Genomic DNA, 16,410 nt, shown 5'->3' on the forward strand with positions numbered 1-16,410 from the left:
TAAAAAATCCTCTGATTTTTATTATTTTTCATGGTTTTTCAAACTCTAGAGGAATTGTATTATCTAAGGAACCTTTAAAAGTTGGTTTTTATTAAAACTAACATATTTCAAGTGAGAATATGTGTCGTTTCTTTTTTTTTTTTTTGGTTCATCTTTTTTCTCCTGCCTCATCAAATCTCACTTACTAAACCCTTGAATCAGGCTAGGTTATTTTCAGTATTGCTTTGATATATTTGAATATATTTTCAGAACAATGGTTTGCTAGTTTGGAATTATTCTTCTTTATAGAAATAGTAATGAAATGAAGCAGGGTCATACTACCACCTGCTCTTGAAACTGCCAGATCAGTAATAGATCCAGAGCTCTCCTCATTTTCTTTGTCTCCCCTCCACACTCAGTTATCTTTTACCCCCCCTTACTTCCTAGGGGAGGTGAAAGCCACTATATAATACATGTGCCATTGCTAGTCCTGAAAACTTATATGAGACTGAAAATATGCAGTGTTCATATGTCCACAGTCTCTACTAGGTTTAGGCAGAAAGTTACCTGTAAGAAGAGAAACAAGTATTCGGAGCAAAATTAAATCCCCGTAGTGTAAATAAAGTAGGAACAAATGCCTTCTCTAACTTTAGTTTATTGGGAATGGATAAACCGTTTACTACTCTGCTTTCTGTAGATTTAGTCACACACTTCTCAAAAGTGTGTGACTAAATCTACAGAAAGTAGAAGTGTTTTGCATAACTTTTATAATTATTGTAGCATTGTTTATCATGAAAAAATAGGAACTGTCTAAATGTTCCAATAGTATGAGAATGACTAATAATACTATACCATTCCATAGAATATCATTCAGCCTTTTAAAACTGTAATTATGAAGACAATGTTAAAAAAGAAAAAATCCTTTTGATAAAATGTTATATAAAGAAAAAGTAGAAAATTGTATATGATGGCAACAACAATTTAAGTATGTATTTGAACTGAAAGGGTTTATATAAAAGTGAATATTTTAATAATTGAGTAATGGGATTTAGAAATCATCTTAGAAGTCTCAGGAATTGTTCTGCATAGGGTTTTCCAGTGTGTGTACACGTATATATATTTACATATATTTATATATTTACATATATAGGATGATTTATAACAGGCATTTGGATTGCTTTCTTTCAGTTGCTGGCAATGCTGCTTAAGAAGAAACGTTCCCTTCTGAACAGCCACATTCTCCATCTAACTTTTTCCTTAGTGGGGACTGTTGATAGTGGACACGAGACCTCCATTATTCCAAATTCAACTGCTTTCCAGGATCTGCTTTGTGATTTTGAAGTATGTTCATAAACACTGACTGGTGGTATATGATCAATGAATTCATTTCTTTTTCTTCATATTGATAGAGTTAATTACTATACAAGTTTGTCTCTAAGATGTGTTCTATAATTTCATGGTGCTCATGTTAATGTCATTAGGATATTTCATTTTACAAATAGTGTAGAAGTGAAATGGTACAGTGCATATACCTCACTTTATATAATTTGCTGCTGCCTCTCGCATTGCAAAAGACAAACATGTTTTCATCAAATATTTCTGATAGAAACTTTTCCTCAGTAAATAGGAGCCGAGCCTGGAATTTGGGTTGTTAGTAGCTGCATAGTAATATCATTCATTTTGCCAGAATAACAAGATTTTTATTTCTACTGTTATTACCATAAATCGCTTCCACTCTGTCTTCTCAAGGCACCACTTAATCTTGCATATCCTTTCTCCATTTAACTTCTTGTTCTCAGTTTTTTGCATACTCATCACTATATATTTCATAAATATATTTATCTCCCCCTGTGAAACTAGGCTTTATGAGTGCAGAGGTCACATCTATCTTTATCTTTGTTTCCCTGCTACCCCACGTGGCACCTGGCACTTAATGTTGGCTCATTGTAATACCTGTGCCCTAACTCTTCTTCCTCATAACTGCCATAAGCTCCGTCTTGTCAGTTATTTTAAATTTTTGACAAATAGGCTATATGCCCTAATTGCTTTACTGAAACTTTATTTTGAAAGCTTATTAGCAGCCTGGCCAATGTGTGATACACTCAGTTCTCAGCACCCATAGCTCTTAGTACACGATGCAGTCTCTTTCCCTCTCGCATCTCCTAGTTCTTGTGCTACCTTCAGGCATAACAATCCTGGTTCTTATATTTTTCTCACTACTCTCCCCATAATTTTATGGCTATGAAATTTTTATTACTTTATGAAAAGTGTCCAACCTCACTTCTTTATCTTTTCCTTAAGTTTTTTATCTTTTCCTTTATGTTTTCTTTTCTCAGATTCTCACCTAGTTCTGCAGACTCAAGTCTATAGAGTTGACTCTCACATCTCTAGCTTGACATCTGAATTCCAGACATTTTTGCTCATCATTTCCATTTTTATGCCCCAACAACACCTAAACTGAACTTAACGTCCTTCCTCAAATCAGTTCTTCCTTCTAACTTCTGTTTAGAAACAGCACCATTTCCCCATTCACTAAGGCTTGAAATTGGAAAATCAGCCTCCTCCTTCCTCACTATTTATAAATACTTTGATATTAAGTCATATAGATTCTGCTTCTAATTTTATATAGTTCACCTTTTTTGTTTCTACTGTTATATCCTAATCCAAGCTTTAATCAGTCTTCTAAACCTCTCAACGTATTGCTTACCCCCTTTCCTCAATCTACCGTGTTTTTGCCTAATTTTTTCTAAGGCATAATCATATCACTATTCTAAAACTTTCAGTGATTTCCCCTTCCTACACAATAAAGTACATATTTCTCAGCCTGATATTCAAAATTGTAACACACAAACCTCTCATCCTCTTGGAAAATGTCTGGTGAGCATTTTTGAACCAGTTAATAGTATTAGGTGCTGAGCATGCGAAAATAAAGACAGAATCCATGACTCAAAGCATTTAGTCCATTAGAAGAGAAAAACAAATCCACAGATATTTGAAAACTTGTAAAAGCAGAAAGAATTATGGGAGTCCTAAGGAGACCTACTTAACCGAGCCTAACTTTGTTTTCATCTAGCAACTGACACATTTAAATCATGGATTATCTTTAATTTCAAATTTCTGATTAAAATCTAATATACAAACATCAGAAATTCAGGTGCTTGACATATGTTGGCTTCATTTTATATTACCTTGCTCTCTTCATGGTTTTGTATAGTTTTCCTAATTACTCTAAACCATAACAAATAAATACTTAATTCATATTATTTTTTAGAACAGCTGTTTGACAAGTATAAATAAAATGACTTTAATATCATACAGGCATTTTCTCTTTTAGTGGTAGGTTTAGAATTTATACTATTCATACATGTGTAACAGTTGAGTCTATCTTTAAAGAATATTATACCACTTCACCTGTAGCGTAAAAACCTTGCAACACCATACTTCCATTTCTCCCTCTCCTTTGTGCTGTTATCAGACATTTTAGTTCTATTTATGTTTATAATCCCCACAATACTTTGTATTACTTTAGCTTTAAATAGGCAATTATCTTTTAAAGATATTTTCAAAATTCTTTTATATATTTCCCACATACATAGTATTCATGGCAATCTTTATTCCTTTGTGTAGATCTAGATTCCCCTCTTGTATAACCCTTCTTCCTGAAGAACTTCCTTTAACATTTCCTACAGCGCCTGGCTGCTGGGAATAAATGCTCCCATCTGAAAAAGTCTTTATTTTTTTCTTCTTTTTTTGAAAGATATTTTTGCAGAGAATAGAATTCTTGTTGTCTTTTTTATTTTCGTATCTTAAAGATGTCATTCACTCCATTGTCATTTTAATGTTTCTTTTCCTTGGGATTGGTTGGCTTTTTTAGACCTGTGAGTTTGTCATTTTCATCAAATTGGAAATTTTTAGCCATTATGTCTTCAGCTGCTTTTCCTGGTGCCCTCCTTCACCTTTTCTGGACTCCAGTTACAGTTAGATTGCTGGATATTGTCCCATAAGTCGCTAATGCTCTATCTCATAATTATTCCTTTTTAACATTTTTTTCTCATGCTTCATTTTGATTAGTTTCTGTTGTTATATCTTCAGGTTTACTGATTTTTTTTTGAGTGTCTAATCTGCTGTTAGTCCCATCCAATATATTTTTTATTTCAGATTTTTTTAATTTTTCATCTGTAGAAGTTTATTTTAGGCCTTTGGTTATCTTCTGTTTCCCTCCTCATCATGTTCATATTTTTTTTGTTATATTCTTTAACAGATGGAACACATTTTTAATAGCTTTTTTGGGGGGTTCTAATAGCTCCATCATCTCTGTCATTTCTGGCCTACTACTAATAATGATTTTTTCTCCTACTTATGGGTCATATTTTTCTTTTTCTTTGTTTGCTTGGTAATTTTTTATTGGATGCTGAGTTTTACATCATGAAGTGCTAGATTTTGTTGTATTCCTTTCACAGAGTATTGAACTTTGCTCTGATGTTGCAATTGTCTTGATGCTTTTAAGCTTTATTAGGGAGAACCTAGAAGAACTTTTAGTGGAGTGCTAATTTAGTCCCACTACTAAGGCATTACACTTCTGAGACGTCTACCATGGATTACAAGGTCTCTATACTCTGTTGGTGGGAGTGCAAACTAGTTTCAGCTCTTTGTGAGTTCCAGTAATTGTTTGGTGTACTATTTTGTGGTGGTTAATTCCAGTTTTGGACCCCACACGAACTTCTAGTCATTCAGTCTTTGTATTCAGTATATACCATTTATTATATTCAGTATATCGTGTACATCATTGAATAATAATATTCAGTCATTTATTCCAGGAAAACTTTCCATATATCTTGCCTTTCCAGTTGTTTAGTAGAGTAATTTCATAGCAACTATTCCTTTAAAAACAGAATCAGAAGTCATATGAACAAGCAGTTTTATAGGGCTTCACGAAATAAAAATTATAATAAAATAATTTTATTTAATTAAGAAGTGCAATAAGTTCCATGGGTGCATTTGTGTTTGTTGGATTGGCATTCAGGGTATTTTTTAACCTTAAATATACCACTTTCTTTTATTTTTATTGTAGGTCTGGCTTCATGCACCGTACGAACTTCATCTTTCTTTATTTGAACACTTCATTGAACTGCTCACAGAGTCCAGGTATTGGTTAATACCTATATAGTTTGTTGTTTAGTTATAGAAGAGATGATAGTATAATGTATAAAGTCTTCTTTCTCTTATAGTGAAGCATCAAAGAATGCCAAATTAATGAGGGAATTCCAGCTAATCCCAAAGCTGCTACTGACTCTTCGAGATATGTCTTTATCCCAACCTACCATTGCTGCTATTAGTAATGTGCTGAGCTTCTTACTGCAAGGTTTTCCCAACAGCAATGATCTGCTCAGGTAGCAAAACTTTTGTATTTGTCTGTTTATTAACTGAAAGTATCAATAAGGTTAAGACGAATGAGATGACTGTAATCGGTTCTTATGCCTGTATAACACTTGTAATGTTAATACTATTCAGGATCTTTGTAAGGCACAGAAAACATGCATGTCTCAGTATCTTGCCTTTGTAAAGCAAAGCCAGTTGTTGCCATCAGTTAATAATCAAATATTTGTGAGAAAAGATGTAGGAATGAACCCAGTGAGATTGATTGTCCTGGACAGAAAAGTGCTCAGTATAGGAATTCTCGGTCCCTTTTCCCTGAGCCTTGCTAATTCTCTGTGTGTGTGCGTGCACGCACACGTGCACGTGCATACACAGCCATAGTGGGCATGCCATCTCCTTTATATTTATTCTGTCACCCAACCAGAAGATGATATTTTATTTTTGCATATTCAAACCCTTTATATGATGTATTATTTTGCTGCTAATGTGAAATATGGCTTAAGTCCTACTCTTAATGTCTACAGAAATGTTCTAACATTCACATAATTTTCATCTTAAATAACGTAAGGAAAAAAACTACCTAACCAAAGTGTTTTCCAAATAGAGAATTGCTTAAGCTGGGATTGACCACCACTTTTTTTTTTTTGTAATTTCCCAGGCACAGGTGAAATCACACCTACTTATTAAACACTCACTTTTATATTCATTTACCGCAAAAACATCTTTTTAACTTGTTGACGGATTTAAAACTGGAGTTGAAAATTATTTTGGAGATCATTGTTATTATTAACAATATTTATTTCAATTTTATCCTGGTACTATAATGATCACTTTGCTAAAATGATCACTGAAACCTATCTCCACTTTACAAATTAAGAAACTAAAGCCCGGAAAGCTTAAGCTACTTGCCCCAAGTAACGAGATTAAAAACTGATAGAGCCAGGATTTTAACCTTACCTGTGTTTCTCAAACCCAAGTTGTTAACTTCTAGGTTACAATGGAGTGGATCCATATAGATAATTTAAGTCATTTTAATTTGGATTGTGCTGTTTGGTTCTCGAGATCATTTGGGTTAGTGCATTAAAGGACTCATTTCTGAAGAGGTATATTTTTCCCTGTATTTTAAAACATCGTAACTTATATGTTAGTTGTGGTAGTCCTAGAGCAAGTAAGCAAGTTACAATCACCTAAAGGTCTGTAAAAGATTAATTAAAATAAGAAGTACTGTTTTGTTGTTCATTTCTTTATTTTTTGTTTCTTTGTATTTTGTTGTTTGTTTTGAGAAAAGAAAAAAATAAAATTCATGACTTTTTCCCTTTATTTATAGGTTTGGTCAGTTTATTTCTTCTACTTTACCAACCTTTGCAGTTTGTGAGAAATTTGTAGTTATGGAAATAAACAATGAAGAGAAACTTGACACTGGTGAGTTGATTCTGGAGCTTGAAGACTAATCACTATGCTGTATTTTCTTCTGGCACAAGTTAGACCTGAGTTATATGTGATAATATTATATTACTTTTCTCCTCATAGTGCTTCTTTTGGTCTTTCACAGGTGTATTTGTCTTAAATCAAGCCTATACAATATGCAGAAGTTCAGAATCACCCACAGAATTTAATAGGGTGTGAATTTTACTTTAAAAATAAAATCTTTCTCATTTTTAGAGGATTTATAACAATGTTTCTTTAAATAGCAAACTCTTCCAGGGTGATTTCTTAACATTATTTAATTTCTTTTTATTTATGTATATCTCTTTAGAAACACAGGTACTTGCTAATGTGAATAATATCTATATTACTATTATTTTCATTTCCCTGTTAAATATTTAGTATTCACTTAGGGAAAGACCATTTCATCAAAATCGTTTTATTTAAATATAAAATAAAAATAATTTCATAAGTTGTAAGATTCTGGGCCTGTGACAGCAATTTTTTTTTTTTTTAATTTTATTTGTTCGATGTATATTTTTCCCTCTCTGTATATCCTATGTATATCCAATGTATATCCTACCTAGGACAGGAGATTTTCTTGGACAGCATTGAAAGGACCTTTTAGATTGACCTGTAATTAAATTCATAATCTCTTATATTTGTTCACCATTCTTTACATTATTATACTATTACATTATTCCATAATTATGTCATAAGTAATTTCCAACATCTGCCTGGAGAGTGGAAAATAAATAGTCTTAGTATGGTAGTTTCGGTGCCTCACAAAGAAGTTCTCCATGTTGGCTATACCATCTGGAGCACAGCCTCTCCAGTGCTTCATGAATAAGAAGAGAAAGTGGCATAATCATGTTTTTCAAAGGAGAAGCTATGAGATTTGAGAGGCTAAGTAGCTTCCAGCAAATCACAGAGTAGAACATAAGGCCCCCCTACCACTTACTTACCTACTGCCTACTCATTTGGAACATTGTTAGGATTTCTTTTGTAAAGCAAATTAGCATTGGATGGGAAGAATGAAGATCAAATCAATGGATAACACTTATTGAGTATTTTATATTTGCCAGTCGCTGTTTAAGTACTTTATAAATCTTATAACAACCCTATAAAATAGGTACTGTTGTTACCCCAATTTTACAAAGGAGGAAACTGAGGTTGAGAAAGATTAAGTAAAAGAAATTTACCTGAGATCACACTACTATATTTGAACCCAGGTTGTCCAAACCAACATTCTAAACTTTCTAAACTCTATATTTTTCTCCCATATACAAGGATTATTTCTAAATTTTGAATTAATATAAGCCAAGTAAATAGAATTTAGAAAGCAAAAATACTTTTTAAATCTTTGGAAGTATATAACATTTATTTCAGGCGTAAAAGAGATATGGGAAAAATATTTCTCTAGTCTCCACATATCTTGCTGATCATTGAATTCAATAACCACACCTAGTGTTGCAAAATTTTATTTGATACTAGCACAGTAGTAGGGCCGTGTAGATTAGCAAATTTTTCTGTTGATCCGCAAACCTCATCACTTCATTGCCATTTGAAATAGTAAAGTCAGAAACACATTGCTGGTCTTGTTAGTATGTGACATTTATCGTTTATGCACTATGGACTAAAGACTGTATTAAGTATAATATGATGTTCCAAAAATATTTAACTATAGTTTTTTCTTTCGAGTAGTTTATGCACTATTCAGGATTTATCTACAAAAAAATAAAATGGCTTGGATAATGCTGAATTGTGATATAATGATCAATGCAAAATAAACAGCATAAAAGGACAGTGCATTATGGAATAAAGCATCAATTTGAGTGGGAAGAGTTAGTCTGGAAATTTCTTTCAGAGTTCATTATTTTAAAACTGTATTTGAAAATTAAGGGAAGCATAATTGACAGAAAACTAGACATAAAAATTGCAAAAAAAATTTGAAAATTTGAAAATTCTGTGTGGATTGTTATTTTATGGAAAAGAAATAATTGAAAGGAAATAACCCCTATATCAATTTACCTTGTATGGTATGCTTTCAACGAGACAGTTTGTAAGTTACCAGTCCTGTGCCTCTTAGAAGGGGAGAGAATCGAATTCCTCTTTAAGTTTGACTACCCTTCAGTGTTTAAGGGTAAAAATAGTCCCTTGCCCAAACAATTGAAAGCTTATAACTGTGGTAGTTAAAGTTTATTTAGCCTGAACTTCAGTTCTGGAATAAAAGGAATCATGTGGATTGTGACTTATTAACCCACAGCCCATTAGTGGCAGAGCCGAACCTAGAACACTGGGCCACTGATGCCCAGCCATTCCTTAGCACTTCCAGTACTTTCCATTGAGAACCACAAGCTTTGTTTTCCTCCCTTTCTCTTCCAGTTTCTCTTGTGCATTTGTGTGCCTTTGCCTCTCTTCTATGCTATTTAATTCTAACTTTTCTTTATATATTATGTTTATTAAATAATTTATGCTTCTTCTTTTCAGTTTTTAAACTAGGTAAATTTAACTATGTCCCTCAAAAAGAAACTGGAGGTTAAGGGTTTGGATTGTTATTTTTATTCATGTCATCCTCATCTGATTACTTTCCCCTTGTTGGTAGAGGAGGGGAATATTTATGTAAAAAAGGGTTCACAGCCTTTATTATCACTTGTTTAGATAAAGTCAAATGTAAATCAGCAGTTTTCAGGATATTAAAGACAAACGGCTTAATGGACCCTTTTCTTTGTCCACTTTAGGGGGAAGTACTCTTAGAGAAAGTGTTTTCTAAAAGATATTTTTCACTGAAATTTCCAAAATAGTGTTGGATATTTTATCCTGGTTTATTTTCATTTTAGGAACTGAAGAAGAGTTTGGAGGTCCTATATCTGCTAATCTCATACTTTTGAGGAACAGACTTCTAGATATTTTACTAAAACTAGTTTATACGTCTAAAGAAAAAACAAGCATTAATTTGCAGTAAGTAAAATCTTTTTAGAATTAAAGGTACCAGTTGCTATTAAGCCCTAAAATTTACAGTATCTCAAAAACAAAACTTTATCTTGTTTTCTTTTTAATTTGAAACCTTAATCCTTGAAATTAATGTTTTCTTTTGTTTTAATCCATCTGTCTTTGAATAGAGCTTGTGAAGAACTGGTCAAGACACTGGGTTTTGACTGGATTATGATGTTTATGGAAGAACACTTGCATTCCACCACAGTCACAGCAGCCATGAGGATCCTTGTTGTCCTACTGAGCAATCAGTCTATTCTCATCAGGTTTAAAGAAGGACTCAGTGGCGGAGGATGGCTGGAACAGACGGATTCTGTCTTAACTAATAAAATTGGAACTGTATTAGGTATGGAACTTTACAGTCAGCTGCTTAAAATAAGCTATTTTGTTTTGTTTTTAAATCTTATGTAAGCTTATACTCTTCAGTTTATCAGGTCATGAATTTTAATTAATGATAGAATAAAATCTTAGAAAGTTTCAAATTTGGCTTTTTTAATCATAAATGAAACTTAAATCAGAGACGGGACATTAAGATGTAAAAATCAAGGGAAAATCTTATTATGTTTGCATAGTTCTCTTTCTGATCTTAAGTAAAAAACTAGCAAATTATCAGAACTGAATTAATAATAACAATATTTTAAATGCTTATTCTGTGTCAGTTACTAAACACTTTCATTCTCACAATGCCTAAGAGGTGTGAATATTATCATACCTATTTTACAGATGAGAAAGCTAAGGCATGGGATAAATAAAGTCTCTTGTCAGCTAGAAAGTGTCAAAATTTGAATCCAGGTCACTCAGATCCAAAGCCCTTGTTTTTAACAGTTACGTTATATTGCCACTCAGTGATTTAAACTCAAAGTTTCAGCCAAAGTTTCTTATTCTTTGCTTACCAGTTGTATGCTGTTTTCAAAATGGAACTGAATATTTAAGTAATCTTAAAAAATTATGGTTTCCTATGTTAGATTCATTTGAACTGGTATATTTCTGTTGATATTAATGATCTTACTTTGGAAAATATAGTTTTAAGATAACGTTTTATTGAAAATTATAATCATTTAATTCTTATTTTAAAAATATATGTCTTTATAACATTACATTTTAAAAATCATATGTAATTGTATTCTGCAACAAGCATCAAGAATACACTTGTCATATGGGGAAATTAGGGATCAGAATTCAATATGTAATTTATATTAAAAAAGCATAATAAGTACGCCTATTTTTGTAGCATCCTAAATTTTGGCCATATTTTAAATTTAACTTTCTTCTTAGAGAAACATTGGAGCTCCTTTGAGGTTATTCTTTAATGAGCAGAATTTATATTACCTCTTTTACTTGATTATCTCAGCTATGTTTCATGACCTGTATCCTTATGGGCAGGCTTGCTAAAGTCAAAGTAAAGCTTCTTACTGAAAGATTAATCCAACAATTGAATTATTAATTGTCTATATTAGCGTGAATGTTCTGGATGGCAGTGTCACATATACTGAATTACTTCTTTCTTTGTTAATGCAGCATGGTAATCAATTATTAATTTTCTACTTATTGTTGTATTTTCTCATCTCTTAGGATTCAATGTAGGCAGGAGTGCTGGTGGAAGATCGACGGTCAGGGAGATTAACCGGGATGCTTGTCATTTTCCTGGTTTTCCAGTTCTTCAGTCATTCCTTCCTAAACACACTAATGTCCCTGCCCTCTATTTTCTGCTCATGGCATTGTTTCTGCAGCAGCCAGTTAGTGAGCTGCCTGAGAACCTGCAGGTCAGTGTGCCTGTCATCAGCAGCCGATGTAAGCAGGGTTGCCAGGTAGGACCTAGTAAGGTGTAAGCATAATTATATATGTCCAAAAATCACCATAGGGTAATGGGTTAACAATAGTAAAACCACCGATTACATTCCTTTCTCATATTTAGGATTTAATTTAGGACAGAAAAATCTGAAAATGCCATTGAAAATTTTCCAAAAAGAAGTCCTTTATCCCTATTTAGTCTTTTTTTCTTTCTGGTTACTCTTTGTGATTATATATGCATAAGGACTTTGGATGATATTTAAAGGTGATCTAAAGAATTCTTTGGAGTTAATGTGATTTTATCTAGAAATATAATTTCATTTCTGTAGTATTAAAAATGAAGGGAGTGGTATGTATATCATACAATTAATTGGGTGGGCATGACAGGATGCCTAGTGCAAGTTCTGATTAGAAAAATGTTTTTGATTTCTTAATGGTAAATAACATCCATGCTAGAAAAACGGTAAGGCTTTGCTTGATTTCTAATCGAAGACCATTGTGGATATCTATGTATAGCGTATGTTTGTGACTCTACAAAGACTTAAGAATTTAGTTTTTTAACTCAGTATACATCCATCATAATGCCAAACACTATTCAAATCAATTCTAGTAATTGACAGAACCTTTTAAATTAAACCACTGAGTCTGTACCCTTACATTAAATCAGGATTCATATTCATGCTTAGCAGAGTTTGGTTGGTTATGTAATTTTTCAAAATAAGCATGACATCATAGTCATAAAGAGTTATATAAAGCAGCTATGAATAAATCTCTGCAAACTGATTTTTATTTTGTCATATCTTATCTATATGTAATCCAGACGTAATTAGAACATTGCTGAGAGTTGAGGGGAGAGTGAATTCAGTGTGCTTTTTTAAAAGATCTGCTTAAAATCAGTTCTAAATTTTCATCTCCTGACTAATTAGCATGTATTTTATTTTTGCTTGTTTTCTTTAGAGGAAAAATAGAAAACAATGTTTTCAACATAAGTACCTAAGACAGGATGGATGATACATAGTCTTCACTTTTTCTTTATAAATCTAAAAATGAGTTTTAAAATATAAGAAGTGCTAGATTTCTATCTCTTTATCATTGCTCACTTTGAAAAATAACTAGTTTCAAAGAAAGTTTAGAATATTAGAACTTATGAGGGTTGCTACTGAAAAACATTGGCAGTGGCTAATCTTTATTCACTTTCCCCTCTGCAGTTTGATTTAGATTCCATCTGGACATTTATCTTTGGTGTTCCTGCCTCCAGTGGCACTGTGGTCTCTTCTATCCATAACGTGTGCACAGAAGCTGCTTTTTTATTATTGGGCATGCTCCGCAGCATGCTGAATTCAGTAAGTTTACTGAGATACTGACACCTGTTGATGGTTCCTCCTGCTTGTGATTTTTTTCTTTAAATAGAGGAATCTTGTGTTTACTTCATGGTCTCTGGAACCTCAGCCTCTCTGTTTTGTTCTCTCTATTGTAAGGACGAACCTTGCACCTATTAAGACTATGGAGTTCATAGTCTGGATTCAAATCCCATCTCTGGTACTTAAGACATACTAATCTCTATGTGCCTCAGTTTCCTTATGTATAAAATGCTGGTAATAATAGAATTTATCTCTTACGGTTGTTGTATGAATGTAATGAGTTAGTATATGTACAGAGCACTTAAAAGAGTGCCGGGTATATAGTAAGTGCTTCAATAGTATCAGTGTTAACTGATACTATTAGTGTGATAAAATATATATTACAATGTAAACATGTATGTAATGAATACATATTATAGTATATGTCATTATAATGTTATCTGAACTTTTAAAATCACTTTTATTTAGAGGTTAAAAATGTGCGAGTTTTATTTTACATTTGTTTTTTCTATTCTAATTATTTCTAACTTAGATATGAAGTATTGAGAGAGTAAATGACAAAATGTATGTTCCTGTCTATCTATAAGAATACTCTGAATAGTGACTTAATTTGTTTACACAATTTAGGATTACATTGTAAAGAATTATTAACTAGACTCTTTGGATTACACGTGTTATAAATCTAATTTTATTCAAAATTATTCTTACGTCATCTTAGAAAAGAACATTACTATTACATGCATTAATTTAGAATGCTTTGGGATTTTGGGGGGGTTCCTATTTATAAACAGATATAAACATCTGAGTTTTAAAAAAATAAGCCTCTCTCTGGGAAAGTGTCAAAAAATAGGCATTGTTCAGATATATTCTCTTTTTACCATTTTTTTATCATTATTGTTGTTATTGAGTTGCTGTTAAGGAAAAACACATTCTGTCTCCTCTACTCCGAATATTCTCCTAAAACACTACTTCACTTCTGGCCCTCTGGTCACCAGATATGCGAGGATTCTGCCACACTAACTGGGTGCCCCACAATTTAATTCCTTTCTAACTCTTTCTACCTGGAGATAGCATCAGACCCCACAAGTTAAAGGCTCAGTCCCACAACATGGCCTCTCCTCTTCAGACACCAGTCATAAATCCAAGTTGTTACTTGTGCTTCTGACCTACTAGCTATAAATCAGAGGTTCCCATGACTCAGGAAAACATTTTACTTAACTAAATAATCAGTTTATTATGAAAGGATATGATTCAGAAATAGCCAGAAGAAATGTATAGGGCAAGTTATATGGGAAGGGATGTTAGCACTTCCATACCCTCTGCCGCTCTCCTCTGTGTGTCACCTACTCAGAAGCTCTCTGAACCCCATTCTTTTGGGTTTTTTATTGGGGCTCAATTACATAACATGATTAATTAAATTATTGGTCATCAATGATTGAGCTCAACCTCCAGCCCTCTCCTCTCCCTGGAGATTGAGAGTTTTAAGGGCTGAAAATTTCAACCCTTTAGTCATGTGATTGGTTCCCCTGGCAAGCCTCCATCCTTAGGACCTTTTCCAGAAGTCACTAACATAAACTCTGGTGTGGTTGAAAGGGGCTTGTTTTTAACAAATGACACCTTTATGGCTCTTAGAACAGTCTAAGGGCTTTAGGAGCTCCGTGCCAAAATTGGATGAAGACCAAATATATATTTCTTATTATAAATCACAGTGGCATAATGGTTAAGAGCATCGTTCTTATCATTTCACATAGGACAGTGTGAGGCTCAGAAAGGTGAGGTAACTTCCCCATCTTTTATCTTACCCCATCTCTGTCATGATGGAGGATGGGGCAACTTTGATGGTAATTCAGCCACTCTTTGCACCAGTTATACTCATGTTGATAATGATAAATAATCAAAACCACTGACTCCAGTTACTGAGCTGCAAGTGCTCCATTGAGAAGACAAACATCCTGTCACTTCCTAGGGGCATTGTTTTTGTTTTAGCTTATTTCTAGATATGTTCTCATGTGTGTGGTTTATAAAAGAATTCTGGACCATCACTGCATCTAGTTTTAGAAGAATAGTGAGTAATGCATTTTTAAAGCAATTTTTAGCAGTGTCAGTTTTTCTAATGTATTATTTCTTTTCTTATCCCTCTGACAGCCTTGGCAATCAGAAGAAGAGGGATCTTGGCTGCGAGAATATCCAGTGACCCTGATGCAGTTCTTTAGATACTTATATCACAACGTTCCAGACCTGGCCTCCATGTGGATGAGCCCTGATTTCCTGTGTGCATTAGCAGCAACGGTCTTCCCCTTCAACATTCGCCCTTACTCAGAGATGGTAGGAAAGGGGGAGGAAAATGTCAAACTGGAATTAGTCTGCTCCAATGGTTAGCAGATTTTTTTTTTTCTTTTTGCCAATCTCTTAAACTTCTGACCACATTACAGTTTCATAACTTTCTACTTCACCTCTTACATCATTATCTGGTGTCTTGCTCCCCACTGTCCCCTTCTGCTTTCCCCTAAAATAACAGTGAACTCTACTTCTTGTTCTCATATACCGTAATCTTGTAAGTTCCTTGTTAGTAACTTCCCACTTTTTTTTTTTTAATGCCTACAGCAGGACCTGGTCTTCCTAGGGTCTCCCATTCATGTACTAACCAGGCCCAACCCTGCTTAGCTTCCAAGATCAGACGAGATCGGGCATGTTCAGGGTGGCATGGCTGTAGACAGTAACTTCTCACTCTTAAGTAACTGTGGATCCATTTCTTATTTTATGTAATGATAGCTATATAGTTGTGAAATGTTCTTTACAGGTTACAGAACCTAGTCAAACCAAATTTATCTCTACTTTACTTACCTCAAGGCATTTCCTGGATTTAGTCTTTACAAATTAGTTATAGGGTTGGTTGTCTTTATAAAAAATGAAATATATTTATGTCCCTTTTGTTGACCTTTTCTTATTTCATTCTTTTATTTTTCACATTTTGTACTAATTTAATTGAAAATTATTGGACTACATATAATCACATATAGTATAGATACTTCTTTTGTCCTTTAAAACAAGCCCAAAAGACAGTTATTCCTCCATAGTACTTCAGATTTTATATATTCTCTTGTTTCCACCACTTACACTAGGGAATCAACAACCTTCTACATACCAATTTTTCTTCATGTATAAAAGTGAAATACTCATTCTAAAATTCTGGGAGATTTTTAGGATAAAGAACGGTATAACACATGATCAAAACACCCTGGCTTGTTTATAATTTTAAAATCCTCATTTTTGGTAGAAATAGACCTTCATTAATACCACAATATCTTTTCCTTGTCACCATCTTACTTTTATATTGGCTCAAAATTGGCCGTGGTTTTGTTGTTTTGCTTTTTTTTTTTTAAACTTGCAAACATGGATCAGCCTTTGGGTGCTACCATTATACCAAGTCTTTATCTGAAACTCTGTGACATTTGACTTAGTAGGTGTATTGCAAATATGCAAA

At 33.3% G+C, this 16,410-nt stretch overlaps 1 protein-coding gene and 1 pseudogene across 1 annotated transcript in view; one reads left to right on the forward strand and one right to left on the reverse strand.

The window, feature by feature from the left end:
• Positions 1-16,410, forward strand: part of WDFY3 (WD repeat and FYVE domain containing 3) — a 214,038-nt gene that overhangs the window by 123,491 nt on the left and 74,137 nt on the right. Inside the window, exons 25-33 of the mRNA XM_011356329.2 lie at positions 1,168-1,320; positions 5,051-5,124; positions 5,208-5,369; positions 6,683-6,777; positions 9,621-9,741; positions 9,903-10,120; positions 11,347-11,582; positions 12,774-12,908; positions 15,072-15,251. Coding sequence (XP_011354631.1) covers positions 1,168-1,320; positions 5,051-5,124; positions 5,208-5,369; positions 6,683-6,777; positions 9,621-9,741; positions 9,903-10,120; positions 11,347-11,582; positions 12,774-12,908; positions 15,072-15,251 — 1,374 coding nt within the window. The remainder of the gene's footprint in view (positions 1-1,167; positions 1,321-5,050; positions 5,125-5,207; positions 5,370-6,682; positions 6,778-9,620; positions 9,742-9,902; positions 10,121-11,346; positions 11,583-12,773; positions 12,909-15,071; positions 15,252-16,410) is intronic.
• Positions 15,522-15,641, reverse strand: LOC111737268 (annotated as a pseudogene).

The sequence above is a fragment of the Pteropus vampyrus genome, unplaced genomic scaffold (genome assembly GCF_000151845.1).
Source record: "Pteropus vampyrus isolate Shadow unplaced genomic scaffold, Pvam_2.0 Scaffold25, whole genome shotgun sequence".
NCBI lineage: Eukaryota > Metazoa > Chordata > Mammalia > Chiroptera > Pteropodidae > Pteropus > Pteropus vampyrus.